General features: G+C 48.8%; 1 protein-coding gene across 1 annotated transcript; it reads right to left on the minus strand.

Moving 5' to 3' along the window:
- Positions 1-5,857: 5,857 nt before the first annotated feature.
- Positions 5,858-11,879, minus strand: Atp6v1e2 (ATPase H+ transporting V1 subunit E2). The gene is made up of 2 exons (XM_052745672.1): positions 10,133-11,879; positions 5,858-6,694 (listed from the first exon to the last, which is right to left on the minus strand). The coding sequence occupies exon 2, from the start codon at positions 6,592-6,594 to the stop codon at positions 5,914-5,916; it is 681 nt and encodes a 226-aa protein (XP_052601632.1). The 5' UTR covers positions 6,595-6,694; positions 10,133-11,879; the 3' UTR covers positions 5,858-5,913.
- Between the last annotated feature and the right edge of the window lie 5,257 nt (positions 11,880-17,136).

The raw sequence follows: 17,136 nt of genomic DNA on the forward strand, positions 1-17,136 counted from the left end.
TCCCTGCCCAGTGCCCCGGCCTCTAATATCCGGATATCCTTCTGTAAAGGGATGCTGGAGGATACAAGCTGCCATTATGGAGACCCCAAGACCTAAGATTCCAGTATGGGTTCTTTCCAGTGGGCGAGCCTGTGGGCAGGAAACATGCCCTTTTCATACTCTCCAGGGAAACCTAAGGCCTGAAGCATCCTCCTGCCTTTCTCCCAACCCCTTAGATACATTGCAACATGCCCTGCCCTTGGATGGAGGGAGAAGCCTGGGTCCCATCCTCAGCACAAAACAAAACACAATGACAACAAAATACAACTTTATTTGGGGGGATGGGGCTTAAATCCTATTAGGAGCACATCTTCATGAATGGGATAAGTGCTCTCATAAAAGAGAGCCCGAGGGAGCTTGCTGACCCCTCTCCCATGGGGAATCTTCGTAGGAGTCCAGCTCCGACCTGTCAAAGGGTTCCTGGGGGGAGGAGAGAGGAATGAGGAAGTATTAGATAGAAATATAGACGGGGAGATGACAAGAAATACAGAGACACAGGATAGCTTACCTTGACCTCAATTTTCCAGCTTCCAGACTGTGAGAAACAGATTTCTGATGCTCAGAAATGATCCTATGTAAGGTGTTCTGGTACAGACCAAGACAGGAGTGACACCTCACAGCTTCCTCGGCTGAGAGCACCTGCTCAGCCCCACCCCCACCCTCCACTAACCTGCTAATGTGTCTACTTCCTTTTTCTCCTGGGATACCAAGGGACAGTGAGGAGTCACCCCTCCCCCACCCCCCCCACACACCCCGACTTGAGCAGGAGTTAGGGAAGATTTCTTGAGCTATAACTCTCTAATTTTTCTCAGACCCACTTAACAGATCCACTGGCGATTTGTTTAGTGCCCTTGGTGACTTCTCCCATCTGTGCCCTGACCATCCCTATGGGAAGGTTCCTTAAAGGCTCGGAGCCGTCATTGTCCTGTTCAGTGCAACGACCACTTGGTAACGATGCAATATGACACAATGTTTTCAGAATGCATGAATAAGAAGTCTATTGCTGAGAAATTTCACTAAGTGAAAAGCCAGGACTCGGAATCCAAAGAACCGAGGACAAAAATCTTCAAATACTTCTCACTGTTCTCCTCTTGCCAATTAAGCCCTACAGCATCTTCTGTCCTCTCTTTTCCTCTTCTCTATCCCTCCTCTCCCACCCTTCTATCTTCTTCTGTTTCTTCCTCCCTCTCGTCCTTTCTTTTTCCCTTCTTTCCCACAGAGTTTTGTTTTTTTTTTTTTTCTTTTTTGGTTTTTCGAGACAGGGTTTCTCTGTGTAGCTTTGCGCCTTTTCCTGGATCTCGCTCTGTAGCCCAGGCTGGCCTCGAACTCACAAAGATCCACCTGCCTCTGCCTCCCGAGTGCTGGGATTTAAGGCGTGTGCCACCACCGCCCAGCTTTCCCACAGAGTTGTCAGCACCCACTAGGACACAGCCCTGAGCAGGTGCTGTGGGCTGGGCCCACCTTCCCACCCACTCTGTCCCTTAGGGTGCTGTCAGAACTCTGACATGGTACAGGGGTGACATTGTACACCTTCTGGGCCCCTCCAGTTACTGTTCCTGTACAGACTGTTCCTGTGGGTCCTCGTGTGACTAAGCCCTGAGCTCGGCACACCCTGAGAGTGAAGAATGAAGGCTTTCCCAGGAACCCAGCCATGGCCGTGTGCTTACTGCTGTAGCTGGCCTGCTGGCCGCCAAGGCTCTCATTCCTACACAGTGTGTTTTTTTATTAAAAAAAAAAAAAAAAAAAGAGATGACAACTTCAGGCTTTTCCAGCTTGTTTTCAACCCCAGGAGTCGTAGCAGGTCAGACCCTGGCTGGACTGCTTTCATGCTCCCTCGGGACTTCAGATTCAAGCAGACATGTGGCTCTTTGAGTGTCCTGGATTTCTAAGCCTCCTGTACACTCCAGGACAGGAGTCTGCGCTGGTCTGGGAGCATCCAGGATGATGCTCCATAACGTCACCCTCCACAGGTTCATTGCCCAGTGACAAAAGAGTTCACATTCATCACTCTCAGGAGATGGCTGAGGATGTGGGCCAAGAGTCTTAAGGCCCGAATATTACTGCCTGGGGCCCCATTTCACTGTGTCTTCAGACAGAAGTACTCCACCTCCTTGTAAAAGAGGGCCACCCTGTAGGACAAGCCCCGCGAGCTATGAGCTTGCTCAGGAAAGCAAGGGTTTCGTTTACTTTACAACAGAGGCTAGGGGCAGTGATGGGAGGGAAACAGAGCTTCCTTTCCCATCTGTCATTAGTGAGGGAGACTTCGGGGATGGGATCTGAGTTGGAAGGAGTAAAGTGTATACTGGAGAGAGCATGGAAAAGGGGTAAAGAACGTGTCCCCAGGCAGTCAGGCAAGGGGCCACAGTTGTTCTCCAGAGGTGCGAGTAGGGGTACAATCTGGTGGCCCATTTCTAAGACCCCCCCATGACCTCAGGGTCAGCGGCAGAGCCCTACTATATTTTCATTGTTGCAGGTTTGGTCTCCCAGCTCTCTCTGGGACTGGCCACATGACCAAAGCATCCATGCCATCTCCGTCTGCTGCTCTCTGGGAAGCTCAGAGTCAGAGCTATGTCTACTTTCTTCCTCTGCCTGCTGACAGATCTAACCCTTGATGAAGCACTCACGGGTACAACGAGGGGGAGGGGTTCCTGTACCCCAGCTCCCCTCAGTGTGGGGAGTCTCCCCAGCATCCACGCCACTTTAAGCACAGCAGCTCTGCCTTGCCGCCAACAGCTTGCCTCACACCTCAGAAGAAAGTGCTAATGAGAAGAGCATGGGGAAGGGCTGTGCCTGCTTGTGGGTTCTGGGGGGGTTGTTCCAAGAACACACCTTCTTCTGGGTAGATTGTGAGCACCGATAAAGAGTGCAAACCTGCTAACCGCATGCCTAGGCAAGCATCTCTAAAGCAAAGACCCTGGGGGAGGGCACACACCGCTGTCGACTACACGGCAGGATGAGGCAGTCTGCCACCCACGCCAAGTTAGTCCTAGGGCCAAGCAGCAGATTTGAAGCTGGAATATGCATTTCCCACGGCACCTGCGGAGGACACTGGTCAGGCGCACACCCTCCAGAGCACCCCAGTTTGTGCACACAGGTGCAAAGCAAGGCCCTGCTCATGGAAGGAAGAGGTGCAGAAGCCCCCAGGTGCGTTCGGGTGAGAAGCAAGGCAGGAGTCTTCCTCAAGATCAGCAGCTCTGTTACAGTCCTTTCTCCCAGGCGCAGCAGAGATGGATTTTCTTGTCAAGCTCTGATTCTTAAATACTGTGGAGATACCTTTCCCCAGACCCTTATACCACATCCCTTTCCCTTCTTACAAGCCAGAATAGGAGAGACCCAGGAGTTCTCTGCTGTGGGATGTCTTTCTGAATGCTGTGAATATGTGTTGCTCTAATTGGTTGATAAATAAAGCTGTATTGGCCTAAGCCACGGCAGCTTAGAGGCAGGCGGGAAATCCAGGGGAGAGACAGGAAGAAGAAAGGCAGAGGTGGAGGAGACGCCATCCCATCGTCCAGGGAGCAGCATGTAATGGCACACACATAAAGCCATGGAACATGTGGCAACATATAGATTAATAGAAATGGGCTGAGTTTAGTTATAAGAGCTAGCTAGCAAAAAAAAAAAAAAAAGAGCCATAGGCCATGGCCATGCAATTTGTAATAATATAAGCCTCTACATGTTTACTTGGGTCCTGAGCTGCTGCAGGACCATGCAGGATACAGGAAAACTTCTGACTACAGTCCCCTCTCCAGAATGTCCATTAATACTCACCCAGAGCCTCTGTGTCACCCAACACCAGATGCAAAAGTCACAGGCAGCAGGACTATGAAGAAGGATAGAGATGACCCCTGTCTGGAAGGCAATGTGTAGGAGACGAGACAGGGGGAACGTGGCACCAGGAAACAAAGGCCTCTCGTGTTGAGCCCTCGAGGGAACTGGGGAAATGCCGGTGCTTGGTGGAACATCTCTTTTGGTTTGGCTGAAGGGACATGGTGAAGGGGTATACTGGAACCATAGGAAGAGGGGGTGGGGATAAGGACAAGTCATGTGTGGCCTGGCAACTCTGTGAGGAGAATTTGGCAAATGGTGGAGATGGGACTTAGGAGAAAGAAGATTCCAAGTGGCTTTTCTGAGTCTCAATTCCAGCCCTTTCCTGAGGCCCTGTGAGATTTCTGCCCCTGGGTTCTGTGAATCGCCCCAACTTACTAATAACCTGCCCCCAGGCCTGTGTTTGAGTCCCATGGGGCTTCTGTCCAGTACACGGTCCTAACCAGATAGGGCATAGTATTGGCTCTGAAAAGTCGTTCCGAGTTTCTTCTATCCCAAACCTTTTAACCAATGGCACATACTCACGGATTAAACATGAAAGCATACACACCCACACAGACCTAAATATGGAAATTGTGGGGTCCAGTGCAAAATAAAAAGGCAGGACCCTTTGTTTAAAGAGTAGCGGAAGTGTGATGGCATAGGGAGTGCTTTCTTTTTGCAATTTCTCCACTTTTCCTGTGTGTTTACTATTTAACGTCTTCCTAAATAAAGCAAAATCAGTACAGATTTTACTACTCACTTATGAGCGTTTGCCTCATGTAGGTACATGCACCATATGTGTGCCCGGTGCCTGCCAAGGTCATAATGAATTGGATCCCCTGGAACCAGAGTTAGAGGTGGATGGCTATGAGCCACCATGTGGATGCTGGAAATGAACTGCGGTCCTCTGAAAGAGCAGCAAGTGCTCTTCACTAGTGAACTGTATCTCCAACCCCACTATTCGCTTTACAGTATGTAGTGCCCACATGTAAACAAAAGTGACCACACTCTGCTTTTCCGTGCTTCTCCCAGAGTGTACTCCAAGCTCTCTGGGAGAGATAGCCCAAATCCCCACAGGCATCCAGCTAATCTGAGGGAGGACTCCGGCAGGTGTGGGGATTTTTTGCAGGCCACAGGCATGCCCTCAGAAACTGCTGAGGATCCTGCCTCGATACTTGGGCCCAGAAAGAACTGCTGGTTCTCTTTCCCATCAGCCTCAAGAATGACACACTGTGCCTGAGCTGAGATCAGAGATGTTTATCGTTATGCTTGACCCTGAACTGCATAGAGCGTGTCTACCCCACTCAGACACAGCATACATACAGGGGCAGAGAGGTGGCGGCGATGTTAGCTAGAAATGGAGAAGCCTGGGCCTTGGAGCAGCAGGGAGATAAGAGACACAGGCCAAGAATGAACTTCAGGAATACAGGCGAGCTTCTGAAATCAGTAGCATGCCTAAGCCAAGGGTCCAAACCCATGTTACCTACCCCAATTGTCCACTATAGCTTCCTACACATCAAAGATACCAAGAATTTCAAGGCAGTGGCTACAGGAACATGAAATCATAGGTTCAGTTTCTGGTTGCCTGGGGCTTTTCTGAGCATGAACCCGGGGGAAGCTGTACCAGACACATCTATGACGTTGACCCTCATTCAATACCATTATCACAAGTTACTAAAGCTGAAAGGAGGGAGGAAAAACACACTTCATATTTGAATACGCTTAGAGCCTGGGACTCATAGGTCAAAGGTGTACTTCATGTCTCATCTAAGGCGAAGACGTCTTCACTTCCTTCATCCCAGACTTCAAAGTGCCACAGAAACTGTCATAAACATGGATGAACTAGAATTTGATTTCTGAGCATCATTTGGGCTTTATTCCAAAGTTAACGGTGTGCGATTCTTTTAGCCATTCAAAGCTAGGCATCAACACCGGAGCTTCCAAAGAGGAAGAAGCACTCCCCCCGCCCACTGCCCCCCGCCCCCACACACATCCCATTCCCGTTGTCCAAATGACTTAAGACTTTTCTGACTTTGCAGTTCAACCGAAGCTTCCCTTCCCAGAGCCTTATATAAAGAACTTTCTATTGGCATTAACTCCAAACAAAGTCTTTCGTATCTCTGGCATCATTGCCAGGGCCGCGAGACTCAGTCGACTTTCCAGGGTATTGGAAACCTTTATTCTGTGGTCGCCGCTATAGACCTCCACCCCTCCAGCGGTGTTCGATGGCAAATATATCTCTTGATCAACCTGGACGTCTGAATGCTTTTGGCAGAGCATCACGTACTGAGGGATGGCTCTTTGCACTGCAGCCTCCACCAGGTGGAGGTCCTGCGGCCTGCAGCGCACAATCATCACAGACTCCAGAAGCCGGAGCAAGGACTGGAGCACAAGTTTATCCAGCAGCTCCTGATAGAAACCTAGATCCAACACAGTTTGACCGAGTCTCTCCTTCGCCTCCCTGAGCAGTTCCAAGATGAGATCGTCTCGGGCTCTCAGGACTGTGAGCCGTGCCTGGTTCCTCATGGTGGAGAGCTGGATTTTTTTCTGCTGCTCTATCTGCTTCTCCTTCTTCTCATAATAATCCATAATCTTTAGTCTCTGGGTCTGCACGAGGCGGCCTTTCTCAATGTTGAACTCTTCCTCTGTCTTGGCATCTATCTCCTCTGCCTTTTCATTGGCTTCTTGCTCGATGAACGCCATCATGTGCTTGATTTGCTTCTGCACGTCGATGTCAGTCAGGGCCATGGCTGCTCTCAGAAAGTGGGGTGGAGGGAGAACCCGTGGGCCCTTTGGTGTCTTAGATTTAGGGCAGTTTCCAGAGTTTTGCTGGAGTTCTGCTTCCTCCCTGCAGAGTATGCAAAGGAGGAAAGGGGAAATCAGACTCTAAAGGGAAGGATCCTGGAGACCATCTCTACAGCCCTCAGTTTATAGGTAAGTAAACGGAAGTCCAGGGATGGAAAGTGATGTGTAAGAAGCCAGTCACTCCCTAGTGACAGAGGCTTCGCCCTCTTTCCATTCCTCGTCCACTCATTGCCACACGATAGCCGGAAGTTGGGGGTCATTCTAGTCCTGAATTCTCTAGGCAGTGATGGCTTAAGACTCAGATAGAAAGTCAATGGAGTGGAAATACCAAATCAATACACGAAGAATGTCTCCACATGGGGCTGGAGAGATGGCTCAGCCATTAAGACTTGAGTTCAATTCCCAGCATTCACATGGTGGCTCACAAGGACCTGAAACTCTAGTCCTAGGGAAATCTGATACCTTCTTACGGCTTCCCCAGGCACTGCACATATGTGGTACACAGACATATATGCAAGCAAAACACCCATACACACAATTTTTTTTAAGGTTACAAAAACCAAATATACATTATGGGATGGGAAAGACTGAAGAGAATCATGAGAACCTGGTAATTGTAGGATTCAATCCAGGAAGACTGCGCAGAGGCAGAAGGCCTCACAAAATCTCTAATGATACGAAGAGTTAGAGTATGGCTAAGTGGATAAAGGCACTCTGGGGAGAGGCATGGGGCTGAAGAGGCTGAAGGTTGTCTTTTCACTGGGAATGGCTTCCAAGCTTGTGCATACATTTGAATCGCATCGAGGACCTATAAGAAATCCATTGTTGAAAGTCTCATTCCACCCCTCCTGCTCATCCTACACACATGGTTATCAAATCCTCTGCCAGTATCGTCCGGGGCCCGGGATCTGACAAAGAGCGCTGGGCTAGAGTGCTTGCCGAACAGTCCCAACAAGCTGTGATTGGTCCCCAGGCCCCACATGAAGGCAGGAGCACAGACTCGACTCGACCCCTCTGACCTCCAGGAATGCACCGCGGTGTGTGTACCGCCACACTCAAACACTCACCATACACACATCCTCCTCCAATAATAACTGTAACAAAGAAGAAGAGGAGGAGGAGGAGGAGGAGGAGGAGACAAATCCTCAGACTGGGGATACGCTTCCATGGTAGGGCATCTGCCTGACGCGCACATGGCCCTGGGTTTCATCTAGCGCCACAGAAACAGACAATGACAAAATAAAAATAAAAAACACAAGAAAAAAAAACTTTCCTACTAGGGCCATAAAATGCTATCCTCTGGGCATGATATGGCCATGACATTCACGAGCTTACAACAGCTGTGGGTTGTTGGCATGGGACCCACGAAAGACTGAACCCGTAAACATTCAATCATAGATGGATGAGGGGTTAGTGGGGTTCCCACCCAACCCAGGAAAGCTAATGGCAGTCTTGAGCTTCTGGAGGAGAGAAAGTCATCTTCCCTAGTAACATAGCCATCCCTGAGTAACTAATGCTCCATTTGCTCCCTGCCCATGTCCCTAGGACCTGGCTAAATCCAGTAGGTCACAAAGCAAAAAAAAAAAAAAAAAAAAAAAAAGGGCAAAGTATGGTGGAGATTTGGCAGGAGGAAATGAAGTGTGGAAGTGGGGGAGGTGTGGGAGGAGAGTAAGGGATGGGGGGGGTATGTGACCAGAATAGATTATATACACATGTGAAATTGTCTAAGAATAAATTAATTAAAAAATAAAACTCTCAAAAAATCTCATCAAGCTCAGAAAAAAAAAGTCTGAAAAAAAAATGAGAACATTTGAAAGAGACTACACAAAGAACTAAATAAACTTTAGAGCTAAAGAATAATTGAAGTAAAAAGATACGAAAGGCATAATCAGGACTGGTGAGATGCTCCGTGGGTAACGGTACCTGCCTCCAAGCCTGAAACCCCGAGTGTGATCCCTGGGACCCACAGGTAGAAGGAAAAAAACCAATTCTAGTAAGCTGTCCTTTGAACTCTACACCCATGCCCTGATGTCCACGTCATTTTAAATTTTTCAAAAAGGCTGGCCGTGGTGGCGCATGCCTCGAGGCCCAGCACTTAGGAGGCAGAAGCAGGCAGCGCTCTGTGACTCTGAGGCTAACTTGGTCTAATAGCAAGTTCCAGGTCAGCCAGAGCTATGCAGCAAGTTCCTATCTAAAATAACTTTTATCCAAAAAGAAAAATTATTGAACTGATCTCATGTTCTTTTGAAGTATGCTTTTGAAAACTAAAGTTTCTTTTGTCAACAGAGCAAAAAAAGCATTCCCTGCTCCTACATGAGACATGTTGATTAAATCAGTTGTAAAAGGCTCCCCAAGTGCCTGCTGGTCACCAGCTTTTGGAGCCACTGGGGATGAAAGGCTAGGGAGTTTGAGATGTAGGGCACCCCGGGCATGTGTGTAGAGGAACAAACACACCAGGCGAGCCTTTACCAGTTCCCTGCCAGGAGCCGCCTTTGGTCTGGCGCCGTGAGTCTGACACAGAATGTGGAACTTGGAACACACACTGGAACCTGGCACTGTCATATCCTTCTGTACAGATGACCCTGGCCATCTGACCAAGCAGCTCCAATTCACAGCTAGGCCCCCCCCCTTAGGAAGGCTGGCCAGTTCTGCCAAGAAGAGTCCAAGAGAGGGTTCCTTGGCACTGAGGCTGAGACCGGGGCTTAAGCTTGCACACTCAGAATCTCAATTAAGTTGGTACAGAGAGGGCCCTACTCTGGGGTGGCCTCTTCTTTAACAGACATCTTTATAGACCCAAGCAGCTAGCTTATTAATTTACTAATGAAAACTAACAGCTGCCATGCTGGTGGGTCACAGCCTCTTTTCTTGAAGGCAAGTTGCCTGTGGAGCCAACTCTGAAGGCTGTTTAATGAGAAAGCAGACCAATCCAAAGTCACCAGACTGTCTGGTGACAGCCACCCCTATCACGGGGCTGCTGGGCTCCTTTTCACGATGGAGGTGCCTCTCTGTGCCCAGACAGTGCCAGTTTCTACTGTGCAGGCTCCCCGGTAGGGTGCCCAGCTCTGCACTGACCATGCATCTAATTTTCTGAAGCAGCTCGGGTCCCCTTCCATCCAGTTTCGTCATGGGTATAATGTACATATCCATGGATATAATATAACAGCATCCACATCATGGAGCCATTGCTTAAATGAAAGAAGTGAAGACTGATCCCAGCCGTGGGCAGAGTCAGTCTTCCTGGATGGTAACTGTCCTCAACACATGGCTGCTATGACCTCTTCTTGGATTTGGGTGTCACACTCCTCATCACAGTCCCTCTTTGGGCACAAAGGAGCTAGACCTGATTTGACTTTTAATCGCCAGCCTTGCCTCTTTTTTAAAAACTTAGTAGCTCCAGCTGGAGTTCAGGGATGCCTCTACCATTTCACAGTGCCCCCCCCCCCCCCCCCCCGCCCCATCTGTAGTCCAGACTCAGACACACCCTCGGGATGGTGGACGACGTTCTGAATTCCAAGGTCCCAGGCTGGGGGTGGGAGTGGATCCTCTCCTAGCTCGTCACCGCCGCCTCCAGGGGCTGCAGTCCACTGTTCTTGAGGTCTCTTCCCTGTGCACCAACTTCTACTGCGTTCATTAACGCTGGCCTTGGAAGCAGCTGCCGGGTAGGGTGGGCTGAAATTCAGGCCTAGAGCAAATGTGTCTGCAGGAACTCCGGTGTCCATGTCATGTGTCTGGCAGATGTAACTTCCCGCCTGTCTGGGATAGAGTTTGTGAGCTCACATGGGCCTGTGGTTTAAGCAAAACAACAAACTGACAAAAATCTCATGTCTGCTTTTGCATAAAGGCCCAGAGTCCTTTATTCTACTTCCCTGAAAGTAGCATTTGTCCTGCTGACATCTGGGGCTGGGGCAGCAAGCTGGGCCTCTAAGCCAGACATACCTCCCAGCATCTACACCATATTCAGTAACAGGGCATCTCTGCTGCTTCACACCCCATGCACACGAGCCCAGTTCCACTCAGCAATGCTTGTTCATGCTGTTCCCTCAAGTAAAATGTCCAGCTCGACAAAGTCCCACCCTTACTGTCAGACCCATTGGAGTCACACTCCTTCTTGGGCCTCTGGGCTCGTCATCCAAATGACAACAATTCAGAGCTGGGCCCGGGGCCCTTGGCACTCCAGCAGAGATAGGTACAGGTGGACACTCCTTCAGTGTGGGTGACTGGACTAAGGGCTTGGAGTCAGGAAAGAATGTTTCTTCTCTTTTTCTTCTGTGCTTCCTTCCTTCCTTCCTTCCTTCCTTCCTTCCTTCCTTCCTTCCTTCCTTCCTTTCTTTCTTTCTTTCTTTCTTTCTTTCTTTCTTTCCTTTTGTCTTCTTAGATTGTAAAATACAACATACGTTCAGAAAAGTACACAGAACGCAAATGTGCAGCTTAATGAACTGTAACTTGGGAGCCCTGGCTGCCAAGCAAACATTTGGTAACTACCTACCACCCAGGTCAAGAAAGGAAATGTCAAGGGCCAGCGAGATATCTCAGTGGGTAAAGGTGTGCCTGCCACCAAAGTCTGCTGAGCTAAGTTCGGTCACGTGATTCACATGATAAAGAGAGAACAGATTCCCACAAGTTGTCCTCTGACCTCCAAACATGCGTCATGGCACACTCCCACTAACACACAAGACCTCCACACAAAGTGTAAGTTAGTTACTTTTTTAAAAATGAATGTTGCTCAGACCTCAGATGCCCCTCCTGTGACTGGGGATGGGATATTTGAGAGCTGGTGGTTTTGGATCTGTGGGTGTGGGAAAGGTCCTAGGAGGAGGATGCATGAGCTTGGGAGTCTCTATTTCTTCAGGCTCTCACCTACATGAAGCTGTGTGCATCCTAGAAAAGTGAGGAGTCCTGTCCCCCAAGAGGAAGCCAAGCGTTGCCAGCCAGGACCCTTGCCCAGACCCTGAAGTAACCACCCTTCATTCCAGCTATGTCTGTAAGCATGCCTGAGGTCACATGTGTGTGGTACGGTCTCGCTACCCCGTCAAAGGGAAGTGACATCAGATCCGGGCCTCTAGACACTCAGGGATTGCCAAGCAACAAGAAGAAGGGGTTTTCCAGGGCTCGAAGCATGGGGCAATGTGGAGGGCCCAGGAAGCAGGTGAAGAGACTTAGGAAATCCTATGGGGGAGTTCAGAATGAATATGTGTGAGGGGGCATCCCCTTCTCTGTCTCTCGGCAAAGATTGGCTGAGCCGTGTGTGAGGCACTGTGCAGGTACCACCAAGAGAGTGGGAACAAGGCAATGCCAGCCCCGGTTCCCAGGTCCTTGGTGTGATGGGAGACATGGTTTGGAAGCAGGAACTCACAAACCAGAGGGCTAGGCATCAGCAATGTCAACACAGCTACATGACTGGAGGGATCTGGCCCAAGCTCGTCACAGGCTGTTACAGTGTACCGCCCTGCAGACAGTTCAGTCTTACAAGAGGGTGGTTTCAAATGTCTGGGTGTTGACAGTGAAACACAAGTGAGCGACCAAGGGGATGACGAGAAATGGAAGGATGTGCAGACATTTAGGGACACTCAGACAAAACGCACTCTCAGGGAGATCCAGTACAGCGCCTTAACTTGGAGAGAGTCCTCTGGAAAAGAGGCCGTTGGTAGAATTCACAATTGGGGGTGTATCCAAATTGACAGGAACGAGTCAAGGCTTCACCGAGATCCAATTCTTAGCAGGGACTTGAGCTGCCCGGAAAGGCCTCTGGCTCAGATGTGTGGAAAGGTACCTGCCACTCAAGGTGAAAGGGGGCAAAGGGAAAACAAAAGGCAGAGATAAAGTGGCGGCAGGTTTCGGTTGAGTGACAGATCCTGTGGCTTCCGAACAGGGTTGCAGCTTGACCCAACACTGGTCTAGGGAGATTCACCCGGTGGTGTCAGAGGCTGAACAGATGAACCAACGATAAAGCAGGTGAGGCCTGGGATGAGAGACAGGGTGTCCGTAATGAAAGGGGAGGAGGGCCAGGAAGGCTATCAGGGTGTGACGCTTGGATGCCACCCTCACAGGGCAGAGCAGCTGGGCCGGGGGTAAGACCGTGAGACGGTGGGAACTCTGCGCCGCGCTCTCAGGAGCCAGCTGGGGGAGGGCAAGGAAGAACAAAACACTCATTTGATCCAGAAGTAAAAGCTCACTCCTAGACAGAAAATCCAGGGCCAGAAAAGCGTAGACTACTTCAGTGAGGACAGTGAGGACCAGAGACTCCATCCCAGCAGCTAAGCAATTTCTGGTCCTGACAGCAGAATGAGAAACGCCTGTAGGGGCCAGGCAGAAAAGGGAAGAGAGCCTGACAAGGCGAGGGAACACTTCTTCCAAAATCATTTACATTAAGGAGCCACAAGCTAGCCTCTTCTAGAACATCTGCAGGTCAGCCTTTTCAAAGCAGTATTTCAGAGAGGCTGGGTTCTCCCCAAGAGCAGCTTGCTTCAAATTAGCATAGCTTGGTTTCCAGGGGCATGTCCTCCACAAGAGAAGCCCTCCAGTTCTGTCCTTGCACCTTCTGGTGACACAGCCCAAATCACCTTGAAAAAATAAGGCATCTCCAGTGTGCTGGGCTCTCCACTACAACCGAGGCTGCACCTTCACCAATGGCCTCTCCTGGCTTCTTCAGGGACTCCAACCCTGCCACATGGTGCCAAGTCTCAGTACCTCGGGGTTTCCACCACAGCTGAGGCTGTGCCTTCACCAGTAACCTCTCCTGGCACCTCAAGTACCGTGCCTCAACTTCCCCTCATGACCCCTTGAGTCATGAAACTTCCATGCCAACAATGCCATCCTGCATGGGATATGTTTACACATCACCAACTTCATTTGCCAGCTTGAAATGTGGCCTTGGCCTGTCTGGACCATGGATTCTATGTCCTGACCCTGAGGAAACACTTCCCAAGTTTCACCTCGATGATGCTGGATTCTTCTTAACCCATAGCTGATTTTTCAGCCCTAGCTAAGCAGCATTGATTGTCCCAGTAAAGCAAAGATTTCACTTCGGGGTGCTGGTCTCTTGTTAACCAAGAGCCACAGCTAACCAAGACCCACAGATTCCCAATGCAAAATATCAACAGCCCTGAAAGTTGTTGTTGCTTCCTTCTGAAATTTCACAAGCCAGGCATCCAACACCTGCATCGCCCTCAGCATTATCTTCCATGTTTCCACAGAACATTAAGCTCCAAGGGCTTGACAGCATTTCCAGACCAAACTTACAGATACTTCCAGAATCCTCCCCTAAGCAATATGGCCAGGTGTATCATTGTAATAACCCACTCTCTGGTGCCAACTTCTGTCCTAACTCACTTCCTATTGCTATTATAAAACACCGACCAAAACCAACTCGCGGAGGAGAGGGTTTATTTCCTCTTACAGCTTACAGTCCATCATGAAGGGAAGTCAAAGCAGGAACCTGGACGCAGGGACTGGAGCAGAAGACATGGAGGAGTGCTGCTCCATGGCTTGCTCAGCCCTGCTTTCTCACACAACCCAGGGGATGGGTTGTATACAATTCCACTTGTCCAGGGGATGGCACCACCCACGGTGGGCTGAGCCATCCTACATTAACCATTAATCAAGAAAATGCTCAACAGACGTGCCCATAGGCCAGTCTGATAGGGACATTTCTTTAATTGAGATTGCCTCTTCTTGGGTGACACTAGTGTGTGTCAAATTGACTAAAATTAACCAACATAGGGTCAGATGACCTGACTTTGACACAAAGAAGCCACATCTGTGAAAGAGGGATGCTGTTACCCTCACGATGGAACTGAAAAGGCTAAAGATGAGAAGGCTGAACAAGCTCTGGAAGGTCCTGGGTGAGTTTGTTATTACAAAGCGTAACTTCCCTGGCCTCACTTCCAAAGTCCCTCACCTCTGACCTTACATAGAACTGGACTCCACTAACCACCTATGGGGAAGTGGACCTAGGTCAGAGATCCCAGGAAGCCTCCAGAGGACTAGACCTAAGGGTGAGGTGAGTGAGTAGCCCTGTGATATAGCTCCTCAGAGAGCGCTATCTGTCCAGGATTCCAGCTGCAAGCTGAGAAGGAATACAAATATTCAACCTCGGAGGCACACAGTGGCCATGTCTGCTATTAGTCCTCAGCCTTAAGTGACATATTCAGAGCATGCTCTGATAACCAAATTCACTCTCATCATGATAGTCCTGGTTTCACCTCTTTAGAGGGACACAGCTCAACCCCCGGCACAGGGCAAGTTCTGGTTTGCAAGGAAGAGAATGTAAATGTCTATCTGACATTGTCCCTCACCCCATATCCAGGGTCTCTTCAGGGACTTTTCCTTACTCATCCCAGTGCTTCCTATGGAGGCAGCGGGACGCAGCAATGTCATCACGGCTACTCACTCCATAAACTGCCAACAACCTTGGGTGTTCTCAACCCTTTGTCGGAATGAGAGATGACCGACTGTGACAACGGAGGTGACAGTGGCCTGCTCTTGCTGGGCTCCCATACAGCCTACATTGCTGGGACACAGAGCTCCACAGGAAGTTAGAGAGTTTGAGGTAGTTACCTGGATTTGTCTGGAGGCCTCTGAGACTAGTCTACTCAAAGAGGTGACTGTCTATAAGGCTGTCATGATTCTAACTTATACCCAAGTGAAAGATGAGACCAACCAGAGTGGTCCTGCCTTCTGGAGCTGCGTCCCAAAGCCCTCTGCTGAGCCAGGCATTAACCCTCCAGATACTGAAAAGGGAGGTCACAGGGAGCCAGAGAAAGGCTTGGGATAACTTTCCTGGGGGAACTCAAGGCAGAGAGTGTTTACCCAGCGAGACAAAACTATTTTAGTACCTTTAAACCTGTTTAGCCATAGCACATGGGATGTTATAAGCTATAAGTTAGCTCTGGATCCATGGAAACTTCTGAAAGTCCCCATGCTTAGTTGAAGGTCTGCAGAACAGTAGGACAAAAGTGTTTCTCTTCCCATACCTGATACCACCTATGCCCAATGCTCTCTGCCCTGTGGGACCAAGATACCTGGATGTGTGAGAGACCGGATGGTGGCAGGAAAGTAAACAGAACCAAACAGAAGCTAACGGCATGCTCAGGGTGCTCTGCCAGGATGGTGGTTGGGCTGGTCATGGTCCTCGTTAGGCATTTACTTATGTATTAGGAAGCCAGAATCTCCTCTTTCCCCCATTCAAAGAACAAATAGCTTGCCTTTTTAGGTTCCTAAATGCAAAGGTTCTCATGTCTACATCCCCATTTCCATGGCCTGGTTGCCATGGTATTCTTAGACATGATGTGCTATTATTCCTAATATGATTTTGAAGGGCAAAGAACTTATGGATGCAGCGAGTACTCTTATAAAAAGGTCTTGTGGGTTCATATACACCTCATCTTTTTTCATTCTCTCTTTGCCCTCCTGTTCCCCCAGAGTAGATGCCGAAATGAAGTGCCATCTTGGTAGCAGAGAGTGAGCCTTTTCCAGACATAGTAAAGTCTGCCAGTGTTTGGATCCTGAATTTCCCAAGCTAGCTATATGAGCAGCATGCTTCTGTTATTTATAAATTAGTCACTCTAACACATTTTAAAAATAAGAACAGGAATAGACTGATGGAGACAACCCTCGATAATACTATATCTATTGATGTGATAAAACACCATGACCAAGGCAGGTTGTAGAAGAGTTGATTTGGGGCTTATGGTTCCAGAGGGTTAGAATTCACGATGGTGAGTGAAGGAGCAGAAGCTGAGAGCTGAGCTAGGTAGAGCACAGGGCATGAAGTGGAAGTATTTGAAGCCTCAGAGCCCACCCAGATGATACACTATGGCCAACGAGGCCACACCTCCTAATCCTTCTCAAACAGCCCCATCAACTGGGGACCAAGTATTCAAACATAAGAGCCTATGGGGGCCATTCTCATTCAGACTGCCATAGCACTATTTAAGGCACGATGTAGGACATTTTACCATAATACACTGCTGTTTTTCTATTGGTGTGTTGTTATTCTTATGATTATTCTATTTCTACAGATGCTATAAACTATGCAAAAGCCTGTATTTTTGCTTTAGATAGTCAATTATCTTAATTGTTTTTTAAGTGGCAAAGTGTCCTTTATTTGTCTACATATTGTTATTATTTCTGAACTCTTAATTTCATTGTATAGATCTGACTTTTCAGCAGAACTTTCTTAAAATTTTTAGAGTGAGGATCTTATGGTTGGAAAAAATTCTTTAAGAGCCCAGAGAGACAGCTCAGGAGTGTAGGCATTGGCTGCTCTTCCAGAGGACTCAGGTTCAATTCCCAGCACTCACAACTGTTTGTAAGTCCAGTCCCAGGGAATCTGATGCCTGTTTCTGTCCCCCTTGGGCATCAGACATGCAAGTGGTGCATATAGGCAAAACACCCATATACATAAGAAGAAATAAAATAATTTTAATTATATTTTTGATATCTGGAAAAAATTTCTTTTGCCTTCCATTTTGAAGGATAGTTTTA

The sequence above is a fragment of the Peromyscus californicus genome, unplaced genomic scaffold, assembly GCF_007827085.1.
Source record: "Peromyscus californicus insignis strain IS unplaced genomic scaffold, ASM782708v3 Scaffold_1__1_contigs__length_55948999, whole genome shotgun sequence".
Lineage (NCBI taxonomy): Eukaryota > Metazoa > Chordata > Mammalia > Rodentia > Cricetidae > Peromyscus > Peromyscus californicus.